This window comes from Pterocles gutturalis, unplaced genomic scaffold (assembly GCF_000699245.1).
Source record: "Pterocles gutturalis isolate BGI_N339 unplaced genomic scaffold, ASM69924v1 scaffold16975, whole genome shotgun sequence".
Taxonomy (NCBI): Eukaryota; Metazoa; Chordata; class Aves; order Pterocliformes; family Pteroclidae; genus Pterocles; species Pterocles gutturalis.
The window spans coordinates 148,522-170,646 of NW_010146285.1; the positions used below are offsets into that span (position 1 = coordinate 148,522).

The 22,125-nt window shown below is 46.8% G+C and overlaps 1 protein-coding gene across 1 annotated transcript in view; it reads right to left on the minus strand.

The window, feature by feature from the left end:
* Positions 1 to 22,125, minus strand: part of LOC104470679 (SH3 and PX domain-containing protein 2A-like) — a 189,087-nt gene that overhangs the window by 136,278 nt on the left and 30,684 nt on the right. The window contains exon 3 of the mRNA XM_010085689.1: positions 19,034 to 19,109. Within this exon, the coding sequence (XP_010083991.1) occupies positions 19,034 to 19,109 (76 nt within the window). The remainder of the gene's footprint in view (positions 1 to 19,033; positions 19,110 to 22,125) is intronic.

The window sequence follows — 22,125 nt, forward strand, 5'->3', positions numbered from 1 at the left end:
AACTGGAAACTATGAGTGTCCCTAGCCAAGCACCCAACGGAACTGAGTAATGTTCATTAGTCAGTGACTTTATTGGTACTTGGGACTTTTGACTTGGATTTAAACTGAAAAGATGTTCTGGGACATGCTACTCAATTTATGTTTGGACAGAATTCAGCCTCACCCCCCATAACATTTTTTCATGCTGATTTGAGCAGAATGAGCCCTCACTTTTACCCTGGGCAGGATAAGAGTGGGTCCCTTCTTGGGATCAGCATGGCGGAAATGTCACTTCCCAACCAGCGGTATGAGGGTAGGAGGAGATGGCTGGAGAGAAGCAGGCCTTCTGCAGGGAACCTAAAGATATTTTCCAAAAATGTATTCCCAGAGCAGAAATACACCATCCCAGGCACTGTGCAAACACAAGACAGTCCCAGAGATTAATTAATTCATAATCAAGACGCTCAGTTCCACGGTGGCTTTTAAACAAGTTAATACATAGCAGAGAGGTGCCGAGCACCTGAATTAACACTGGGCACCTGTGCAAAACAAAATCCAGGTCATACCTCAAAACTACCCGACTGCAAGAAATACACAGCATTAAAGACTGCCTGTTCAGCAGCTTGGTGATGCTACGCTTGTCACAGCAATGTTGAGTAGGATTCAACCACTGGTAATGTCCTGTGTACAAAGGGATGGGGCTGGAGAGGGAAGGGAAGCAGCACCAGTGGAGCCCAGCAGAGGAATTCCTCGGACACCCGCCAGCCCATGCCACACAGCAGAGCCTTCTCCTGCACTCATTTTCAAGATGCACAAGAGAGTACTACCTGGTATGTTACCTAAAACTGTTGTTGCAAATGGATTTGAAAGATTGGGCTTTTTCCTTATAGACAGAGAAAGAGAAGGAGGAAATACAAAGTATTTCTTGCAACTGCTACAATGATTGCTCTGTGACATGAGACCTTCTGAATTCAATATTCACACCATACACTTCAAAGAGCACAATCCATTGAGGGACTGGTGGGTGACAAGAATTATACTGGTGCCACTTGCAAATCAGAGGGGTCCTGTCCAGAAATCATAGGGTTTGCATTAAAAACCTGGAGTAGTTTAGGAAAATATCAGATCTTGAGAAGTTTCTACTACTGGGTAGACTAAAATTCTTCTTTTTGAGGCCAAGATCTTACAACTACAAACTACTGACCCTTCATGTCTAATTGCTACACACTCTGAATTAACCTTCACCCACAATCTTTTCACAGTATGGCTCCAAGTAACCAAATCACAGAAACACAGCACTGGAAGGGAGCTCAAGAGACCAGCAAATCTATCACCCTGATTAACGGCAAAATCAACTCTACCTATGGCACTACTCAGTACGTCTGTTTAACCTGCAGTTATAAACCTCCGAAGATGGAGACACCTCACCTCCTCAGGCAGTCCAAATCCATAATCACCTCTCCAACACACTATAAGTAAGGAGGATGCACATTCAGCATATTTCAGACACAAAGAAAAGTTTAGGTCTGATTTACCACTGTGTTTACCCCTTTCACCTGGTCTAAGCTCATGGTTTCAGTAAACTGCCTTAGCACACAAGTAATGACCAGTTCCAATTACTTTGCTCTCCAATGTGAACCTGATGCGATGAGGAAGGGAGGCACTGAGAAGAAGACTCAATTGATAGGCAAAGGACTACCCACAATGAGGTGAATCACTTGTTAAAGACCTTATCCAGACTGTATGGAAATTAAAAGGACTTTTTCCATTCACTAGCTGATACTGTGTCAAGCCTTAGCTTACCCACACATCTTGAGCATTTCATAAGTATGCACTTTCCAGTCTTCTTATTTTCCCTTCTCTGAAAGGAGAGCCATCCAAATCCTAAGCAGGTCCTTAAATCACTCTGAGTCAACACACAAATCTTGTTTCAAGTACCTTCCTTTTCACCTTATGTACCTGGAAAAAGTACCAGGTAAATCTTTTTTCACAGGTGTTTCTTTTGTAGTTCAACAGATTTTTATTTTTTTTTTCCCTTTGGATGACACTGTTTTCCACATTTTTTATTTTAACTCACATTTTATTAATTTTTGCTCATGTGCCAAGAAGGCAAGTCAGGTGCATTTCAGATACTACATTGGAGTTTAATTAAATAACTATTACTTGAAAAAGAGGGCACCAAAATGACCTTTCTGAAAATATTTACAAAACAAAGAATCTAACTTATTTCTAATATCTTTGAAGCCATACAGAACATTTTGGTTTTAATGACAAGCAGATCAATCCCCTGCAGTCAACTCTTCAGACAGCTCAGCTGCCTGGGAGTGATTCAGGAGGGTCACTTCTGAGTCAGCTCAGCAAGTCAGGTTGCTTTAGATCATCTTATAACCCTCAGGAACCCTGCACTAGTAACAAACCACAGAATAAAACCAGAGCCCCCGAGGAACCTCAGGCATCGCAAATGCTGAAAAGAAAAATTCTTTCTTGACCCTTTCTAGGCATTGCAATAGGGAAACACTGCAGAAAGGGTTACGCACATTTCCGAACGAAAAAAGCCATTAATAAGAGCAGAGTCTGGCCTCAGGACTAGCACAGATCAGAACCAACTGAGTGACATTGGAGCTCATGTCTCACTGCTGTGAGTGAGAACCCAGCCCAGCTACGCCACAAGATCAAAAACATATGCAGCACCAGTGAGCCTCTGGGCAACAGCATATCGTTTCAGGCTATAGATGAGAGAAGAACAGAGAGGAGCGTGGGGGAGACAGTCTCTTCATCATGTGCTGGCACTGAGATGGACCGAAAGGACTTCAGAAAGGGACACAAAAACCTGTACTGGCTACTCTGCATCACCACAAGGACCTACGTGTGGCCCATGGGGCTGAGGAAGCCAAGAGAAGCTGTGTCCCTGTGCCGAAACAAGCAACTTCCAAGAAGGACAGAGCAAGAGGCAGAAGTTTATGAGACTAAAGAGGATTATATGCCCCAGCCCAAGGACTCACAGGTAAATACAGGTTTTCCTGCAAGCATACTGATGCTCTTGACACTCAGGGAACGAGCCTTCCTTCCATTGTATTGGAATAGCTAACCAATTTGAAACACAAGACAAATTTCCAAACACACACACACACCAGGAACACACTGACACTTCAGAAAACAGGAGCCAGGGTCAGATGACACTTGGACTCTTCTGAAAACTTCCTGCTGTAGCCTTTCATGCTGTAAAACTATACTGAAATAATTCGAACACTCCAGGCGAAAAAGCCAGCTGCTTCCCTAGGTCAACCAGAGACCTGCTCTTGAGATCCTCCACTTGCTTGCCAAAAATAATCACATTCTTCGGAAGGAGGTTTTTACTGCCTTCCCCAAGACCCAGAAAAAGCCCAGTTTGTCATCCCCATATGCCAATGGGAGGTTCCTACACCCTGTCTGCACCAGCCTCTGCTTGCACCAGGCTGTGTTTTATGGGCATTGCTTTGAAGGAGGAAAAAAAGGAAGTGAGAAACTGTGAACTGCCTGGGAAGAACAGTACTCTGCTCTCCTGTGCTGCTCTCAGCCCTACACCCATGCTCCTTCACTATGGTACCAATGTCAAGAGAAACTGTGCCTTGGGCAGCCTAACCTAAACCAGGCTCTTGTGGGAAAGAGCCAGGCACTGCCAGGAGAAGGGACTGGGCTCCCACCACCTCCCCTCCTTCACGCTGTACTGCAAAAACCACAGATTGCCCTGTGCTACCCCAACAACCACCTCAGCACTTTGATGCCCAAATTCATACTCCCTGCTTGCACTCGCGACCCTCCTGTCCTCTGAGGATGCAGTGGTGAGCCATCCTCTCCTAGTTATGCTATTGCATATGGCAGCAGCCAAGAAACAGTTTTTCCTTTGCAAAGAAAACACTTCACTATGACATAGTAATTTTCCTCTCTGGTAATTAAAAAGCTTAAGCTCCAACTCACACTTCCAAGCATTTGCTGAGAAGGGAGGAAAACTAACAAAAACATTCATAGCCATCACCAGAACCACCCCTGTGAAAGGCCTAATTCCCTATATTGCTTTAATTAAGAGCGGATGAATAGCAGTCTCCCAGCCTAGAAAACTTCAAGAGAAATAAAGTCAATCTATAGTCTTATGAAAATAAAACAGGAGGAGGGAAACAAACTCAAAAATCCTGCCAGTTTTAGGGCTTACCAGAGGATTATAACATCTAGACTCTCTTTTCAAGGGGAGTTGAACCAGGGAATGGACAGTATGGAGAAGACACAACTACCTCCTGGAGTAAGCATTGTGCATGGGGAGCTGGTGATGGGAGAAGAGGAGCAGAAAGCTACAGAGGAAGGCAACATCCCTGCTCGCAGATTTTTGCCTTCATGGCTGCTTGAAGGAACGCTCCTATCTGCTGACATCGCAGAACAAAGGGTCTGGTTTAATTGCAAAAAGATAAAAAAGGAGCCCAGGGGACAGAATTCTAACAGATGATGAGTATAGCTGACCTCCAACGAAACAGAGAGCAATTTGGTGAGGAATAATCTAATCCATAAGAGCAAAGCATTTATCATCACTGTTACAGCAAGAGACCACCCTGCTCCAGAGGACATCTACAAACAGATGTGAGCATGGAGGCTTTAAGCACAGCAATAAAGCCACCAGTTGGGTATAGCTAATTACAGAAGGACTTCAGTGCCACAGTATTTACGTGCTACACAATGTTTTATGGAATTATTATTTTAATGACACAGGGAGATATGGCAATTCTAATTTGTCTCTTTTTTTCCCCTATAAAAGAAGTGCAGATGTAGATTGGGACCCCCCATATCCCACCTGAGCCCCCAGATCTTCTGTTTGCTCTTTGTAAAGCACCGCTGGCAGTGGGAAAAACTAGAGATGAGTCTCAGGCAAAATAATGACTAAACACGGGCTTAATTGATGAATCCCAAAATCATACCCTATGCTTGGGGTAGAGAGAGAAATTGAAACCGAGCCCCCTAAGTGGGCTCCAGCATCCCCCCCCCAGCCATCTTCACCTGCTCCCATGAGCCCAGGATACACTTACCCACAGCGGTGAGAGTGGGAATTAATTCTGGGGCTTCACAGGAGCAGTATCGACACATGCCCAGTGTGCATGCGCAAAATGAACCAGACCTGATTGTTTTTCCACTTGAGCCAGAGAAAATTAAAACTTTGTGAAAGTTGCATTGTCTTAGAAAGAAAGCAAATTTACTTTGCTTAGCTTTATTACATCTTAGCCTTTTTAGCAGCTTGATTTAATTCTTAAGTCATTTTAAACCCTAGTGTCATATAATCTGGCAGCTACGGTGATGGGCTTTATACAGAAAAACACAGGGAAAGGGCTTTCAAAAACGCTCAGACCTGCTGTGACTGCTCCTGATGAAGTCAACACTATATCCAACGATACCACTGGGAGCAGGGGTCAAGGCTGAGAAAGCTTGATGCTACAGAACCTTACGGGTGGGATTTTCAATCTCTTCAAAACCAATTACTAATAACAAAGTATCTTAAAAATAAAGAGCTAAGTTGTGACCCTGAAAATATTTACATATGTGCCTAGATCGCAGCTCATAAGTAATTACAGGGGGCCTGATTTCTCTCACTTTCTCTAATGTAAGCCAGGAATAAGGATCCAGAGGAGAGTGGAAAACCTTGCCTCACAAAGAGGGTCAGCTACAGTGATTCTGGTGGAATTAACTCCTGCTCTGCAGAGCTTTCGAGCACATGCATGCACACAGCAAGACTGCTTAAGAACGCTAGGATCTCCCTAAACTCACAGCCACAGTGACATGTAAATACACCAAATGTGAGATGGGACTTTCTTGGCTGTGATGGTGATGGATATCTGCAGAGACAGCATTAAAATCCACTCACTTCTAACTGAGTGCAGTAGAACTTGGATCAGAAAAGGAGGGTTAGTTAAGAAAAACTGGAAAAACTAATAATATGTGTTTTATTAGTTGTGCTGATCTGACTCTGTGACATGAATTAGTCTAACTTCAAAGGATGAAACATCATCATTACAAAGCATTGTGTTGAGTATAACCATTTCCAGGCTATTATGCAAACCCAACTGAAATAATATTATGGGTACAGGATTATTCTAGTTCCCTATTAATGCCAAGAGGAAGAAGGATGTGACTTCTTTTCTCATCCTGACAACTCACCGCAAGACGTTGCTGAATCAGACGTGACTGCAGCTTAAGAGTAAATAAGTCAAAATGTTCAGCTTTTATTACTAAGTTTTAGGATTCATTAATGAGAATGTAAAGCTAAGCATCATTTAAATCCCCTCATTGTACACAATATAAATCCTTAGATTGTGTAGTTACTCTGGAATGGAGAAAGAAAAGAGCTAGAGGTCACCTCCCTGGTTATTTGTTTCCAGGCAGTTTCACTCCCAGGTTCCTGCACAATACAGCAGTCTTCACCGCAAATATTTCAGGGGAAATGCTTTACTTGCATAAAGGCTACAACTGTTCCCCCTGCACCAAAGCCATAAAACTATTGCAATTGAACCAAAACTTGATAACAGCTTAATAGCCTAAAGCAATATTTGGACTAAATTGAACCTGATCATATCACTCTAAAGTTCTTTTCCAAGTTAAAAGGCTCTCATTTATAGTCTTTACTTACACCCAAGAGACTTTGACATATTTTAACTAACCTGCCTTCCTTGTCTTCTTAACCTTGGTCCCTTTCCAAGAAAAAAGATGTCATTTGACCACGGATGGGGTTTGATTTCCAGCAGCAGAATTAACCCACAACACAAATCCCTTGTGTTTATTCACTGAGTGATGGTGTGTATCCTGGGGAGAGAGCTCAGCCAATACTTCCTTGATGAAAGGGGCGGAGGGGAACAGGCTGGAGGCATCTCTGTGATCACATCAACCACTTGCATTAAACAAATCTCTGACACAAATCTCTGAATCCCACCTATTCCAACTCTTCTGGTTTCATAGACACCACCAAGAGAGCAGAATATGCCAAGATCCACTAGTGGATCGCTGTCACTGTTACTGGGACTCACTGTACCTCCTTACATACAGGTCACCCCATTTTGACTCAACCATCGCAGCCTGCCATACTGCAGAAACATGGCTTAGATGGTGCACAGTCCTGCCTACAAACACAGCCTAACTGGACCTCAGGCAGAGCATGCCACAGCCTTCCCTCCACCCGCTGAGTACACACAGGATGGACTCCAGAGCTGCCTGGCAGTCAGATACTGCTTCAAACATACACAGCGTCTGCATGCCACTGCACCAGCCACTCGGCCGACAAGGGCTGATGAAAGGACAGCTGAGCAGCATTTACAGACCAAAGAGCATCAATTCACCCTCTCTTTGACAGGGCTGGAAAAAAAACATTTTGTCTAAGGTGAGTGAAAGAAATTGAAACCCAGCATTATATCAGTTTGAACAACGCTGTGATTGAAAGAAAATCTTCTTCCTGTCTCTGAGGGTCTTTTTCAACCAGGTCTAGCAAGCATCTCCTCCGCACAAAACATGGCTCATGTCTGCTCCAGACCTCACTGGCGGTGGGGATGCAACGTGGTGGCGGTGTCACGAGATGCTGCAGTCCACAGACCTTGGACACCCCATCTGCCTGCAGCAGCACTGCCATTGAAAGCTTCATGCCTTCATTTCCCTAGCTTCCTTCCCAAGGCTGCTCTCTGGGAAGGAGCAAGGAGAACCATTGGGGATACTTTGCTAGCTTGGCTTCTTTAGAGTGAGACCAAGGAACGGGAAGAGAGGCCCAGGAAGGTGGTTCAAGCAAGTTCTTGGTGGTCCAGCTGCGCATCCAGAGGGACATTGACAGGTTTGAGAGGTGGGCCAATGCAAACCTCATGAAATTTAACAAGGCCAAGTGCAAGGTCCTGCATGTGGGTCAAGGCAATCCCAAGCACAAATACAGGCTGGGCGGAGAGTGGATAGAGAGCAACCCTGAGGAGAAGGACTTGGGGGTATTCGTGGATGAGAAACTCAACATGAACCAGCAGTGTGCGCTTGCAGCCCAGAAAGCCAACCATGTCCTGGGCTGTATCAAAAGAAGCATTAGCAGCAGGTCAAAGGAAGTGATTCTCCCCCTCTACTCTGCTCTCGTGAGACCCCACCTCGAGTACTGTGTTCAGATGTGGGGCCCCCAACATAAAAAAAGACTTGGACCTGTTGGAGAGAGTCCAGAGGAGAGCCACGAAATTGGTCAGAGGGCTGGAGCACCTCCCTTATGAGGACAGTCTGAGAGAGTTGGGGTTGTTCAGCCTGGAGAGGAAAAGATGTGGAAACACTCTTTATCAGGGAAGGTAGTGATAGGACAAGGGATAATGAGTGTAAGCTGAAAGAGGGTAGATTTAGATGAGACATTAGGAAGAAATTTTTCACTGTGAGGGTGGTGAGACACTGGAACAGGTTGCCCAGGGAAGCTGTGGATGCCCCATCCCTGGAGGTGTTCAAGGCCAGGCTGGATGAGACTTTGAGCAACCTGGTCTAGTGGAGGGTGTCCCTGCCCATGGCAGGGGGGTTGGAACTTGATGATCTTTAAGGTCCTTTCCAACCCAAACCATTCTATGATCCTATGATCCCGGCTGTGGGTTGCAGCAGGAAGAAGGGGGATCAAGCAGGGCAGTGTCACACTCCAGCAGAGAAGCTTTTGCTTGGCGGAGAGCATGCTCCTTCCAGCTGCAGGCAGCCCACTGGTGGCTCTCCCGTCCCCTGTCACCATGCACCAGAGCCAGCAGCAAGCAACCCCTTCTTCTTACAGCCCTGGACATTGTGCAAAAGTAAATATTTATGTAGCCGGGGCCTTCCTTCCCCTGCCCTGTATTTTCTCCCCCTTCTTAAAATGTCACAGATCAGCTGTTTCCATAACAGTGCAGGAAATGAGTTCCCTGCTGGCTGGCAGCTTAACACCAGCATGTGCTGGGTCTACTGTGGCAGCACCACTCATCTCTGCTGCCAGCTCCTGCATCCACCCGGGATCTCCAGAGGATGGACTTGGCCAGAGGGGAGATGGGACAGTCAGGGACACAGCACAGAGCTGCATGACTATGGTAGTCTTTCTTGTAGCTGCATCTTAGAAGAACCCCTGTCCCCTGGTGCACGGGTCAGAGCAGGATCCCAGGAGACCCGACACTCTGTTTATGCCACTTCAGAGCAAGCATCCAAACCAGACTAACACAGCTTCCTGCCCGCATGCAGCAGCGAGTGCACTCAGGAAATTTAGGCATATTTCAAGCTTGCGACTTTGTCTTTGTTCTTTGGACAAAGCCTCATTCACTGGACACATTGCTAAAAGGATTATTATCTATAGGAGATTTCTCTTCCCAAGAGGAAATCTGCTAAACACACAATTTTGCATTTGCTCTGTTTTGTAGGAGCTGGAATTAGGCTAGGAGTATTTTCCCTTCTGCTCTCCACATCTCATGATTTAAATAGACCAGCAGTGATGACGCTGCCTAGTGGGAATAGGTACAAATGCCTTTACCTTGTACTCCGGTCTGATGGTTTTGCTGCTTGGCTGAGAAAGTACGAAGCTATCATGCATTTGGTGGGAAGAGTTGGAAGAAGAGTTGGAAGTATTTGATGGGAATCACATCTAATGGTGCACTTAGTGAAAAAGTGAAGTCTGCCCATCAGCCCAAACACCTCCAATAAAAACTCATCAAGGCCCAAAACAGATTGCAAATATTTCGCTTATTCCAGGTCAGCCCTGTGCTGTTCAGAGCCCTGAATATCAGAAGGAACCTGCAAGTCTGAACTTTGCGGTGCATAGGATGTAAAAGCAGAAGGAATGTAATTTTCTGCTCTTTATTTAGAGGTGGCAAAACCCTGATAGAAAATGACATGGTGAAAATGCTTAACTTCAGACCCAAGGAAAATTGAGAGCAAACATTAATTACCTCCATCCTGAGTACAAGCCTGGGGCCTGTATTAGCACCTCTATGAATGGGAGAAGCTCAAGAGGATTGAATTTCCCACTTCTAGGACTTACTTTCTTTTCCTCTTCTACCTACCCTCAGTTTCCTCTTTCTAATTCCCACGTTACTTCCCTCTCTCCACTTCAGCCTTCCCATTAAACAGGACTACAAATCTTAAAAAAAAAAATCACAGGGGGCAGACACTGCCACGGGTTATTTCATTATGGTGGAAATAGATCCAGTTTGGCAAATTCCTGCCCACCGTATCCCCTCATTCTGCTCCTGAGTATAAAGATCTCCTTATAAGTAAGGACAAACATGTTCATGAGAGCCTGAAAATAGCTACATTGTGGAGCAGGGAGGTCTGCAAACACACCACACTTAAGAACATCAGTAACCAAAAAGCTTAATAAATAGAGAAAATAAAGTAAGAGAAATCACTTGCTATCAAGCAGCAAATTCCCAGCTTCATTGTTTCCAATCCTCAGGAAAAAAATAATCACAACCTATTTTAAGGATGCGAGTATATAAATAAACTAGCTGGCCCAGCCAAAAGGCAAAGTGGGGTGAAAACAGATTCAAACAAAGGTCTGGACTATTACTTAGCTGTGAATCTCAGATAGGCTCTGCTCTCCTCTATGGCCCAGGCAGCTTAAATCTGAATACAACAGAAACAAGATCAGGCAGGGAAGCAACATCCAGGGGGAATATCTAGAGCCAGTGGGGCTGCAAAGCCATCTGAGTCCCTGGCAAGCCTCACTCCCGTGTTAAAAAGCACTTTCATTATATGGGCCATTTGTTGATGGATTGTGGGAAAAAGTCAGATTTCAACCCAGAGATGAAGACAAATAAACCCTTATATAAAGCCACCCTCTCCCCAGCCTGTGGGTTGAATGGAGAATGCTCTCAGACTTGCTACATACCACCCACTTTAGATTACAGACTTGCAGAGTTATTTTTAAAAAGTAATTATAGTAGTAGAGGGCACACTCATCTGGAACGGCTGCCTGAGGAAACGACGAGGCCAGTGCAGCTCAAACTGCTTTTCAAGTCTATAATCGTGTTTATTTATTGCCTTTAAAAACAAGAATCAAAATCCAACTAATTTCTGAGTAAAAACGTATGTATATTTCCCCAAGGAGTCCAAGCAGCTATACTGCACTGAAAACCTGCCCTGGCCTTTTCAGTCTAGCATCTAGCACTGTAAAAAAAAAAAATAAATAATCCCCATTAGCCATGGCTTCAAGCAAACCCAAACCAAAACCCCCTTCCATTCTTTGTTTTCCGGTGAAACCGTGGCTTGATCATTACAAAACTCTCATCAGGAGACTCAAATGGTCTAATGAGAGTCACATCATGTTCTGCGTATGCTGATTTCTGCCCAGAGGTGGTTTCTGGTTGAGCAAAATACCAGCTCTTAATCTGTGAGAGGAGCAGGTACAAAGCCCAGAAAAATATTCTGCAAGTTTTCGCTGTGCCAGCCCCTTGTTTCAGCTGCCAGAAGGTGGATTTTGTATCTGCACGCTGAAAAAGGACTCGGAAGAGACTGAAAGAGAGGAAAGAGGACCACATACTTGGGTACATGCCAGCATCATTATTTTTTCCCCTTTTTCTTCCTTATGTAATTAAATCAGGCCTTTGGCTCATGCCCTGCTAATGCCCATAGACCTCCAGAAGGTCTGACAATGCCTGTGAAACAGGCCCAGCCTGCAAAGCCCGAAGCCCCCCCTGCTCTCCCTTACATAGGGCTGGTTCCAGCCCCTTCCTCAGCAGGCAGCTCTGAAAGCTGGCGGTGGCTGGCGGGTGCCTTTTCCACAGCTTCAATAGGAAGCAGCAAGCAGCCTGAGGGCATCCTATGACCTCACACTTGACGACTCCATCTTTCAAACAGAAAAGACTTAAAAATATCTCCACAGAGCCTGAAGAAAATAATATGCCTGCCTGCCCCCCTCAAAACCATCAATCCTCCCGCCGCCCGGCCGAGGAACAGCCGCTTCCTCCCTACAGCCCCTGCTTTCCCTTCAAGCCTGGAGCCGACAGGAAATCCATTCTCCTGTTGTGAGAGACAGGAGATGAATTTTCCGCAATAGCTCTCCTAGCAAGGCAGAAAATAGAAAGAAACAATAGAAACTGCTTTCTCAAACAATAGGAGCTCCTGAAGAGCAGCTTGCCAGAATCTCGGCATCACCCAAGTCCTAAATAAGCTAGAGTGGAAATCAGCCAAGGACCTGTTAGCCGTCTTGCTAACACACTGCCCTGGCTCAAATATAAGTTCGTTTTAAGCCAGGAGGCACTCTCCCCTTTCAAAGAACAGGCAGGAAAACTGAAAACTTATATACTAAAAAGAAATGATATCTCATTATGGAGCGGCCCCCAAAAGGCTCTCCCCATAGGTGCCCAAGCCCCCAGCACCCCATGCTGCAGTGCCATGGGTCACCTCCCACCCCCTGGCAGCTCCTCTGAGCTGGGGACAGGGGACTGCGATGCTGATTTACTGCAGGTGGGTGGAAGGGGATGGAGGGGCCAGAGCCCCTCTTTCTCCATCTGAGAAAGTTTGCTGCCTCATATTCAGGAGAGCACGACAGAGTATCTCGGTTATTTGTGTTACACAGGTAAGGCTCAGCAAACCAGACGTCTGAGACTCTTCTCTGTGTTTGTGTGTGGCTATCGTGCCTGCAGAGACTACCCCCGCATGTTAAAGGAACACCATTTAAGATGATTTAATTAATTATTTAATCTAAAAAGTAAGATATGACTGGGTCTAAGATAAAAATAATTTTATCTGATCTGTCCTTTTTTTTTTTTTTTTTTTAAACCTTTAAGCTACTTTTTGACTGGCTCTGAACTGCTGCAACACTGTTCCTTTCCATGTGGGTCAGGAATTCAAAATGAGTCCAAAGAAAAGTTAAAATCACTTACTAACACCTTGTCACCCAGGTTCAGAGCGCTGCAGGAGAAAACAATCAAAAATGAAAAACAAGCCTGAAACTAAATAAATATATTTCTTCTCATAAAATCCAGCTAAGAATTAGGACAAAGAATGTATTTCCTTTTAAACGCCAACCTAGCAACCACCTCTCCAAAGGAGAAAAGAGCCTATAATATCTCCCCTGCAGTCACCATGCCCTCTGCTTCCCGAGGTGGGTGGAAGAAACATCGAAAGCGCCTCGCATGCGCTGACCACAAAGTTACACGTGGCCATGTCCTAATTTCGCTGATCCTGGTCTCAATTTACACAGGTAGGACTTGAACAAAAGGTGACCATGGTGCCAGTTGCTAGGATGATGCCAGTTTCTCTGATTCAGCACAAAAATAACCACCCAAGATCGCTGAATTGTTTCTCCTCCAGCCCAGGGAAAAACAAAAGGAGCAAAGCTGGAATATACACAACTGAGAGGAAAAAAAAGCTGCTCTCATTGCCAGAGATGAAATCCTGCTGTTGCAAACCTGCTTGAGCCTTTCTCCTCAGCTTCCTCTTCCCCAAAGGCACCAGTGGAAAAGGGAGAGGAAAAAAAACCCTAACGAACCAAACCGAAACCAAAAAGCAGCCATATCCACCTGGGATGCAGTTCATCGGCAGGAGATCTCCTTCCCCACTGCAGCCTGCGAGTGGCAGAAACAGAGCCGAGAAAGATCCTGTCCAGCGTCAGCGAGAGGTTATTCCTCGTCCTCCTGCATTGTGCAAAATGGGGAGGCTCCCTCCCGCCGCCAGCACCCCTCGCCAGCCCCAGGTATCTGGGCGGTGCTGGGATGGCCTCCCGTGCCCTCTGGGGCTGCACCTCTCCCTTCCCCCAGCCCTCCTGACTCATGCGCCGAGCCAGGCTCCTACCCCCAGCTCCCACTTTGCTCGGGGAATGGCCCCCAGCAAACCTTGAGGAGGAGATACCTGGGCTCCTCCAGGGAACTGGGGGCCTTGCCCAGATATTAAGCAGTCAGGCAAAACCCTCCTGGCCCAGAGCTCACCCCCCTCCCCACCCGCCATTGCTGGCACGAGCAACACACCACAGCTTGGGAGCAAAAAACCAGGGCCAAATCTGCACTATCTGCAGGGATCTTGCTGCTGCCCTATATTTGCTGCTTCTCCTTAAAACACCTCAGCACACTGCGTGTTCCCACTGCCTTGGGGCTGAGCAAGAAGAAAGCCCCACAGACCCCTTTGAGGTGGTGTAAGGGTGTTTCTCTTCTCAGGGGGAAAGCAGGTCATCGGGGCATGGCAGGGCCAGACGATGGCTAGTGACATCTCATCCACCACGCTGGCACCCATCCGGGTGCCCCAGGACACATCCACCAAGCCCAGCTGGCAGCACACACCCCGAAAAGACTGGTTTCCTTTTTCCTCGCCCTAATCAAAGGAGGGGGAAAATCCAAATGGGAAAGAAAGGAATAGAGAAGGTGTCTCTCTGTCAGAGGCTCCCAAGCCCTAAAGGCAGCCACTGGAGCCAGGTCGCAGTGTTGCTTCTGCAGCTGGCTGACAGAGCTGCTAGGGCAGCCTGCACTGACCCCCCTGGTCCCCTGGGACAGGACATGGCTTCCCAAGGGTAAGGAAAATCAGACAGGTAAAGCAGTCTCCTGGAATGTGATGTCTCCCTCTCCAGGCAGCAGGGAAGCTGCAGAGCAGGCACCCCATGAGGTGCACAGCCTATGCAAAAACCTCCTGTTTTTTCAGCAGGGCTCAAAACTGGTTTGAAGTCCAGGCAAGGACCAAGCTGGAATCTGTGCGGAAAGTATAGGGGGCTGCCATCATCCATGCCCAGCCCTCTGTGCCATGGAAAGCCCAAGCCTCCCTCCACAGCAGGGGTGTGCAGCCCAGTAGCCAGCGTGACGGGACAGTTTCATGCCATGCAGTGCATTTTCCCCAAGGAAACGGGGAAAACACAGCGGAGCAAAAAGACTTCAGCTTTGTCTCCAGATGGCTCTTCCACTTAGTGCCAAGAGAAACGAAGAACAACACAAACCCTGGAGTCTCGGGTCAACCACAGCAAAACTGTTAATCCCAGGGTTGCATCGCCCCACTTCTGTCATTTGTATTTGCCACTGTGTTCTCCAGAAGCACAACAGACCAGTCTCCTCCTTCCAGCTGAAGTTCCTTCATTAATTACTTCAAGAGCCTTGAAATAAGGGAGCAGAGATCCATAACCTCTTCTCTCTGCTGATACAGATTTAAAAGTAGCAGAACTCTGAGTCAACACTCCAAAGATCACTCTTCAGATATGAAGCGGTAGAGGTGACGGAGAAATCAGTCCACTGCAAATGGGCTCAACCAACAGTCCCGCTGGTACAGCCAAACGGTGCTTTTCATTTCTGTCTTTTTACAGTGATAAACTGTATTTGGTCTAGAAAGGGCTTTTGCAGCAAATTTTATTCTAACTCTTCCACAATCACCCTCCATCCTCCCAACAAAAATTTCATACCACCAACTAAGAAATGCTTTCTGGCCATTCGACAAACAGTTTTTCTTATGTCGTTTTCTTCTGCCTCACCTCCCCTAATGCAGATTTTTCCAACAGTAACCAGGGATATCAGAGAAAAGAAAGGAAAACCTCATTGGAAAAAGATAAAACGGGGAAATACTGTTTACTATACCTTGGTATAGTAAAAACAAACCAACCAACCAAACAAAAAAACCAACCAACCAACCAAACAAACAAAAAACCACACCTCACAGAAAAATTAAAGCCAGGGAAATAACTCTCAACAAATGAAACAAAACTACTAACTAATCCACAGGACATCTTTTACAGAACTACCTGACACTGTTTATTATTTCCTCACACCTCTTTATGGCACTGAAAGCTGCAGAGTCCTTACTTGTGTAAGAGGGAGAAAAATAATTGAAGAAATAAATTGATAAAAATAAGATAAAGGTGTCTATAGGAAAGAAAAACTGCACTGTCCTGCTGTTGAACCCAGTATGGTCTCTCCTTGGTGGGCAAGGCTCCAAACTATTACACTTTCCTGGTTTTTACAGTAAAAGGCTTCCAGCACAGTCAAATACTAAAGCTTGATTGCCCCAACAGGGATGCACCTTGCCCAGTAATTTGCAACCATTTAATCACCCCAAACCAAGGGTGGTGAGTGCAAAGGGAGCCATCATCTGTGCATAAAGCAAAAATCACAGCCAACACATAACAGGTCCACAAAGCAGCAGCCATCTGCACCCAAATGCGGATGAAACCTGCAAAGAAACACTTCACAGTAGCCAGGGAATTTGTGATCTGTGCAGACAGTGGGAGGAAGAAAGATGTACAGCTGGAAGCTGAACAGGGCAATGGGACACGTTTTGCTTTCCTCAGAAATCAGAACCATGCACCACCATCCCTGCTTTGTGCAGGGTAAGCTGAGTCATAGCGTGACTGTGCCCAGGTTATAGGACCTGGACTGTCCAGCCTCTTGCTCCAGATGCCAACTGGTGCTCCTGACCCTACTGGGGTGACGGCTGAACACACACTACCCCTCTTCCCTGTGGGAAAGAGATGTGGAAGCTTCTTTTCACCCAACGAGACCCTCTGCATGCCCTGTCTGCCATCCAGATGATCACGAATAGACCAGAAGGGCGTCCCAGAGACCATTCATCTCTTGGTTTAGACATCTTCCTTCTTCCCTCTCCACACCAGAAAACAGACCCAGCATCCTGGATCCCCCAACCCCTGCTGCGACTGCTGAACAGGAAGGGAGAGATTGCACTCCTTTGGGACCCACAACAGGCTATCACCAGGACTGGGTGGCCCTTTGGCCTGACCTGCTGTGGCCATCCCTCAGTTCTTCCTTTCCAGCCCTTCACTGCAGCAGGAGATTCGGGTACCACCACCACCCACTTCTGCCTATGCAGCAGCGGCTGCACAAGATGCTGCTGTGGTTCCACCGTGCTACAGGTGTACCTGCCAGGCAGTCCTGTAGACATCCTCTGCAATAGCAAAGTGACCTGCAAAGGTGGCTCCTCATTTCAGGAGAGCACCACGGCATCGCTGACAAGCAGGAGTCACGGGCTGGCATGCACTGACTTCCTAAACCAGACCTGATGGGGGATGTCATCCAAGCCTGCAACTGGCATGGGCAAAACCCAGGCACTCAGAACCCAGCCCACAGTTACTCCAGCTTGTCTGAATCAGACCCATAACAAGCAAGCAAGATCATAACATCATCATAAAAGCAGGATTTAAGTACAAACAAGTGCTGGTTTTTAAGTAAGACAGTTTAGAGCTAGGTATTTTTTTCAGTAATCCACGGCTCTGGCTGCAGAAATGCCATGCATATTCTAATTACAGCAGCTAGTTTATTTAACAGAGTTTGACATTGTTTGACATTTAGCTGAGTCACCTTGTTTCTGGGTAAGGCAACAAGGGCTTTTCAGCAGTTCAACAAGAAAGAGGCAGAGATTCGATATCAAAAGTAGAACGTATATCACAGAAATTTTAAATTAAATACAGCTGAGCTCTATTCTATTCTGGCAGCTTCTCTCTTTGGGACACTAAGTCAACCCCAACGTTTTCCAGATATAACTCTTCCCGTCAAGGACATGCAGCAGTACCATCTCCCTCATGTTCTTGGAGGGTGGAAAGGGCTTGAAGTGTTGTAATGGGCATATGGGATGTATCTTATCCTCTGCAAATATCACCCACCCATCATCAGGACATCCATTACTAAAAACTGCATGCAGACTGAGCATCGATCACCTGCATTCAACCAACATTTCTCCAGGAGAAAGCAAAAGAAATGGGCCACTGACAGTCAATACAGGAGGAACAACTGTTACCTGCAGACAGATTTTCCTGCAGCACCTCACCCAAAGCCATTTGCACTCTTGTACAGTGCTTCTCAAAGATCTCAAAACACTTTCTAGCAAGAATGGCGTGCCAGCAGTATCCACCCTTACTGCACAGAGGTTTCACAAAGTGACTTGTCTATGAGTTGGTGGCACAGCTGGAAAGAGTCCACTCTTGGACTCCTCTCCTCTTCCCAGGTTGGCAATGGAGGGTAACACCACCTCCCCCTGGCTGCAGTGAAGCTGGATGCAGCACAGAGCCCTGCAGAGAGCAAACCCAGATCCTGGGGTGCTTTCCAGAAGGCCCGTGGAGACTGCCAGGCTCCCATGCCACCCTGCTGCGGCTCTGATGTTTGTGTCACATATTGCTTGTGTCACATGTTTTGCGCTGCTGGTTTCCAAGTCCCTGCTTCCCCATTAGCCCCACACATCTGGAGCAGCTGCTCTGCCTGCAAACAGTGTTGGGGACTGCAGCATGCTCCTGGAGAGGACTAAGCCCTCCCACCCCAGCTTCTCTTTACAGATCTTTGGGGAAGAACTGGGATCTCCATTTTATAGTTAAAGACAGAATGGACCTTTTAACAGACTGAAAATACTCCATTTATCCTAGCAGGCAGTACAGTGAGCCAAACTTTAAACCGACAGCCAGAATCGTGCAGTCAGACAATAGAGAGCTGGCCAGAGAGTGTATTTCCAAGAGCACGCTGCGGTCTGGCTCGTCTCCCCCGTGCCATCCTTGCAGTCACTCCTGGAAGAAGCTGTGTGGAAGTGTGTGCTGTTACCCTAAGGAGAGAATATCCATCACATCCAGCCCCTCTCTGAAAGCTGTCAGAAGGACAGGGGCCCAGGCCAAAGAGATATTTACTTATTTACTTATCTTTTTGGCTGGCATTGCAGAAATCCTAGTTTGCATTTAACCTTCTTTCAGTTTCCTTTATATCTTAGTGGCAATTCTATTAATTCCTTACTGTACATTAACAGTGTCTGCTGAGCCACAGCATCCACAAATGAAGAAGATGGTGTCTCTGGTCTCCCGTGGGCTCCCAATTGGTGGCCCAAGCTCAGGCTGTCTGCTTGCACCCCACAAGCACAGCCCCCCAGAAGCCATTGAATCCCTTTGTGTGGCATAGCACGAGCCAACTTGAACCTGAACAGCTGATGCAAGATCCCATGGGAGCCCTAAACACCATGCCAGTTATTTTAGGAGGAGGTGGAGGTCTGGTATCACAAGGCTGCATGTATGAGCTCCCAGGGAAAAGGCATTTGTTAAGACCAGTCACAAAAAGTACTAGAGAGGGTGGCTGGGAAACTCCAGTCCCCAGCTGCTCTCACCCATCTTATTTAGGGCTTTTCCCCACAGCATTACCTGGTAGAAAAGGGATGATTCTTTGCTTGGGGTCTTTCTGGCCTCCTTCAATAGGGAACTTGTCCAGAAGCTGCATCTGCAAAGGAAATAGAACAAACGTCTTAGGGGGAAGACATGGACTGGCTGCACAAGGACCAAGGGATCTCTTGGTCTGTGTGTGGTTTAAGAGAGGATTAGCAAAGCAAAGCAACTGCAGGAATCTCTCTGCTTCGTTGCAGGGGAGTCTGTACATAAAAAGGTACGATACAGTCCACTCCAAGAAAGGGAGAGCAAGTTTCTGGCAGTCCAAAGGACCTGGAACTGGGCCCAGGCAGACATCTGAGCCCAGCCTTGTCACCATTCTAAAATTAGGCTCTCATCCTTCGTTACAAAACACATGCCTCGTCTCTAATCCACAGCCTGCCCGCATTGGTGGAAACACAGTTTTTACCTGTCCCTGCAACAGACCACCCGCCTGGCTAAAAACGCTGTTCAAGCAACCAGATTAAAGATTATTTAATAAAATGTCTCCTCTGTCTTCCTGCTGGCAAGGCAGTGCCCACTGCCCTGTTCCAGTAAGAGCACTCCTGCTTTCCCAGGGAGAGATGGGTTTTGGAGAATATCTTCCACTGCAGTCCCTACGCTGAGGACAGCAGCAGAGAAAGGGCTGCGGGGAGGGAGGCCACGGATAGCAGAGCATCCCAGCGGGCACCACCACCACCACAAATGGCCAGGAGGCACAGCTAATGGTGGGTGTGTTCTCAGCCTGTGACAAGCACTCTTTCGCTCATGGTTACAGACCACTTGAGCCAGAGTTTCACCCTCATCAGCTAAGATCTTTGCTCACCAGCTCCTAAACCCCCCACACCACAACCACCTGTTTCTAATGCACCCATAAGGGCTGACCAGGCTCAGGATCCCATTGCACTGCAGAGCCACAACCAGCCTTCAACTTGAGCTGCTCAAAGTGGTATTGATGGCCACGGCCAGCTTGCATATTAGAGCAGACTGCTGACCACCAGGGACTTTCTATGGAAGCAAGCCTAGGAAAGCAGCATGCTGACCTGCTGTTCCTAAATGAGCCTTCCAATTTCTCTTTGGGTGATGAGCCTGGACAGACAAGCACCACTGAGGCTGAACACCAGCCAAAAGGCCACGTACAACCTCAGCCATAAAGGAAAGAAGCACCTGCTCCAGTGGCACCTCTGTGGACCTGTCCAAGAGAGACTGTCCCTAGCCCTGAAAATGGCCAGAGCCTCTCACCCCTCCCATTCACCCTCTGCACCCTTACACTGTCATTCAGCCCATGGTGCTACGAAGATAAATACCCAAATCTTCATATTCTATTCATATTCTTCTCCCACGTTTCAGATGTACAATGCAACACTCTGTGTTCCTGTTGATCCTACACAGAAGCCCTGGCTCCCTTGGGCTGGGGGAACACCAAAGCTCATGCTAGCCCAGGGACTCAATTCCAGCTACCAGGAGAGATGTCTTTCAACACACAATCCACAGGCTCTGTGGCCTCTGAGGAAGGTAAGGAAGGAAAGCAAGCACTCCTGCTACTTGACCCTGCAGAATCCCTGTCTCCTCACCAGAACTGGATCTACAGCTCAATACAAATACCTAAAGTGGCAGCAGAGGCTGCATGGGGGGGAAGGGGGGGGAACGGACGACTTGTCAATCAGCATTTAATCTCATCAATGCTATGTGTCCAACAGTGAGGGTGTGTGAGTTAACAGCAGTTTTGCTACCTCAACAGATTTCCTTTAAAAAATATTTTTTTTCTAACATGAGGAAAAAAACAGACAGATTTTTTTTTCTGTTTTTGTTTTAAGCACACAGAATCCTTCTCCTCTTCCACCACTCACAACATCTCCAGCATTTTCACCATCTGGTACAGCACACCAAAGATCAAGAGGAAACTTGGGAGTAGAAGGAACATCTGTGCAGGAGAAAAAGTTAAAAGATCCCACATGTTTCCCCATCAGGGAGTCAGCCTGGTAAATAAACAGACCATAGCTTTGCGGATTGTTAGCTAACTCACTTTTCTGCCTACAGAGACACAGTTTTTATTGAAAATGGGAAATTTTGTTTTCTTGTAGGTAGAGGTCCCGTTGTCTGAGGTCAGGCATGGGCAGGAGTTTTGTTCAAAGGAAAAAAAGGAAAAAAAAAAAAAAAGAGGGGGAGGGAATCCCCAGTAATTGACTTGAAGTTTCACTGTTGCTGCACTTCCAGCCAGGAAGGCGATTCTCACTTTACTACATGGTGACTGATTCAAGCTGGAACCGATACAGTCAAATTCCCATGGTTATTCTTGGAGTTAGATTAGCTTGGCTAATACAAGCCTTTTTAACCACATCAAGAGAGTCACAACGTGTGTAACTTAGTGCTATTTATCTAAAGGGTGGATATCAGCAAAATAGATACAATAAACTGCAGCTGGAAGAGTTTGTCTAAACTTTCCTGGACTACACTTTCCGCCCTGGCTCTTGCCTCTACTGGGAGAGTCTGGATGGCAGGGAGCTGGGGGAGGCAGAGGTGCTTGGGAGGCCACCAATGCAATCCACGGGGACACAGCGTGTCCCAGTGCAAAGTCCCCAGGAAGCAAGGAAGATTTCTCATCTTCTTCAATATATAAGACAATATCCCAATGGTCAACACGCACACGTTTGTGCAAAACTGAAGACAAGGAGTGAAGTTGCTGCTCCTCTAAATGGCCATACGTAGTTGGGCACCCATGGAGGAGTGTGACAGTCCCTTTCCAAGCCCCTAACCACAGAAGACACTTGCCACTGGCTTGTGGATTGGCCCCCGGACCAACGAGTTCGGTCTGGTATCTGTGCTGCCCCAGGAAGAGAGATGGGCTGGGCAGCTGTTCAGGAGGAAACTGCTGGCTCAATTTCAGGCATGACATGGGAAACCCAACAGACCTAAAAATGATCTGAGCAAGGGCATAATTGCAGTTACAGCCCAGCAACTATACCCCTTCCTCTGTGCCCAGCTGTTCTCATGAACACCTAAGAAAGCACTGTGCACACGTCTGTACGATGAGTACTAATGGCACAGAGAACCTGCAACACAGACTGGAAGGCGATGACTGCCCTTCAGCT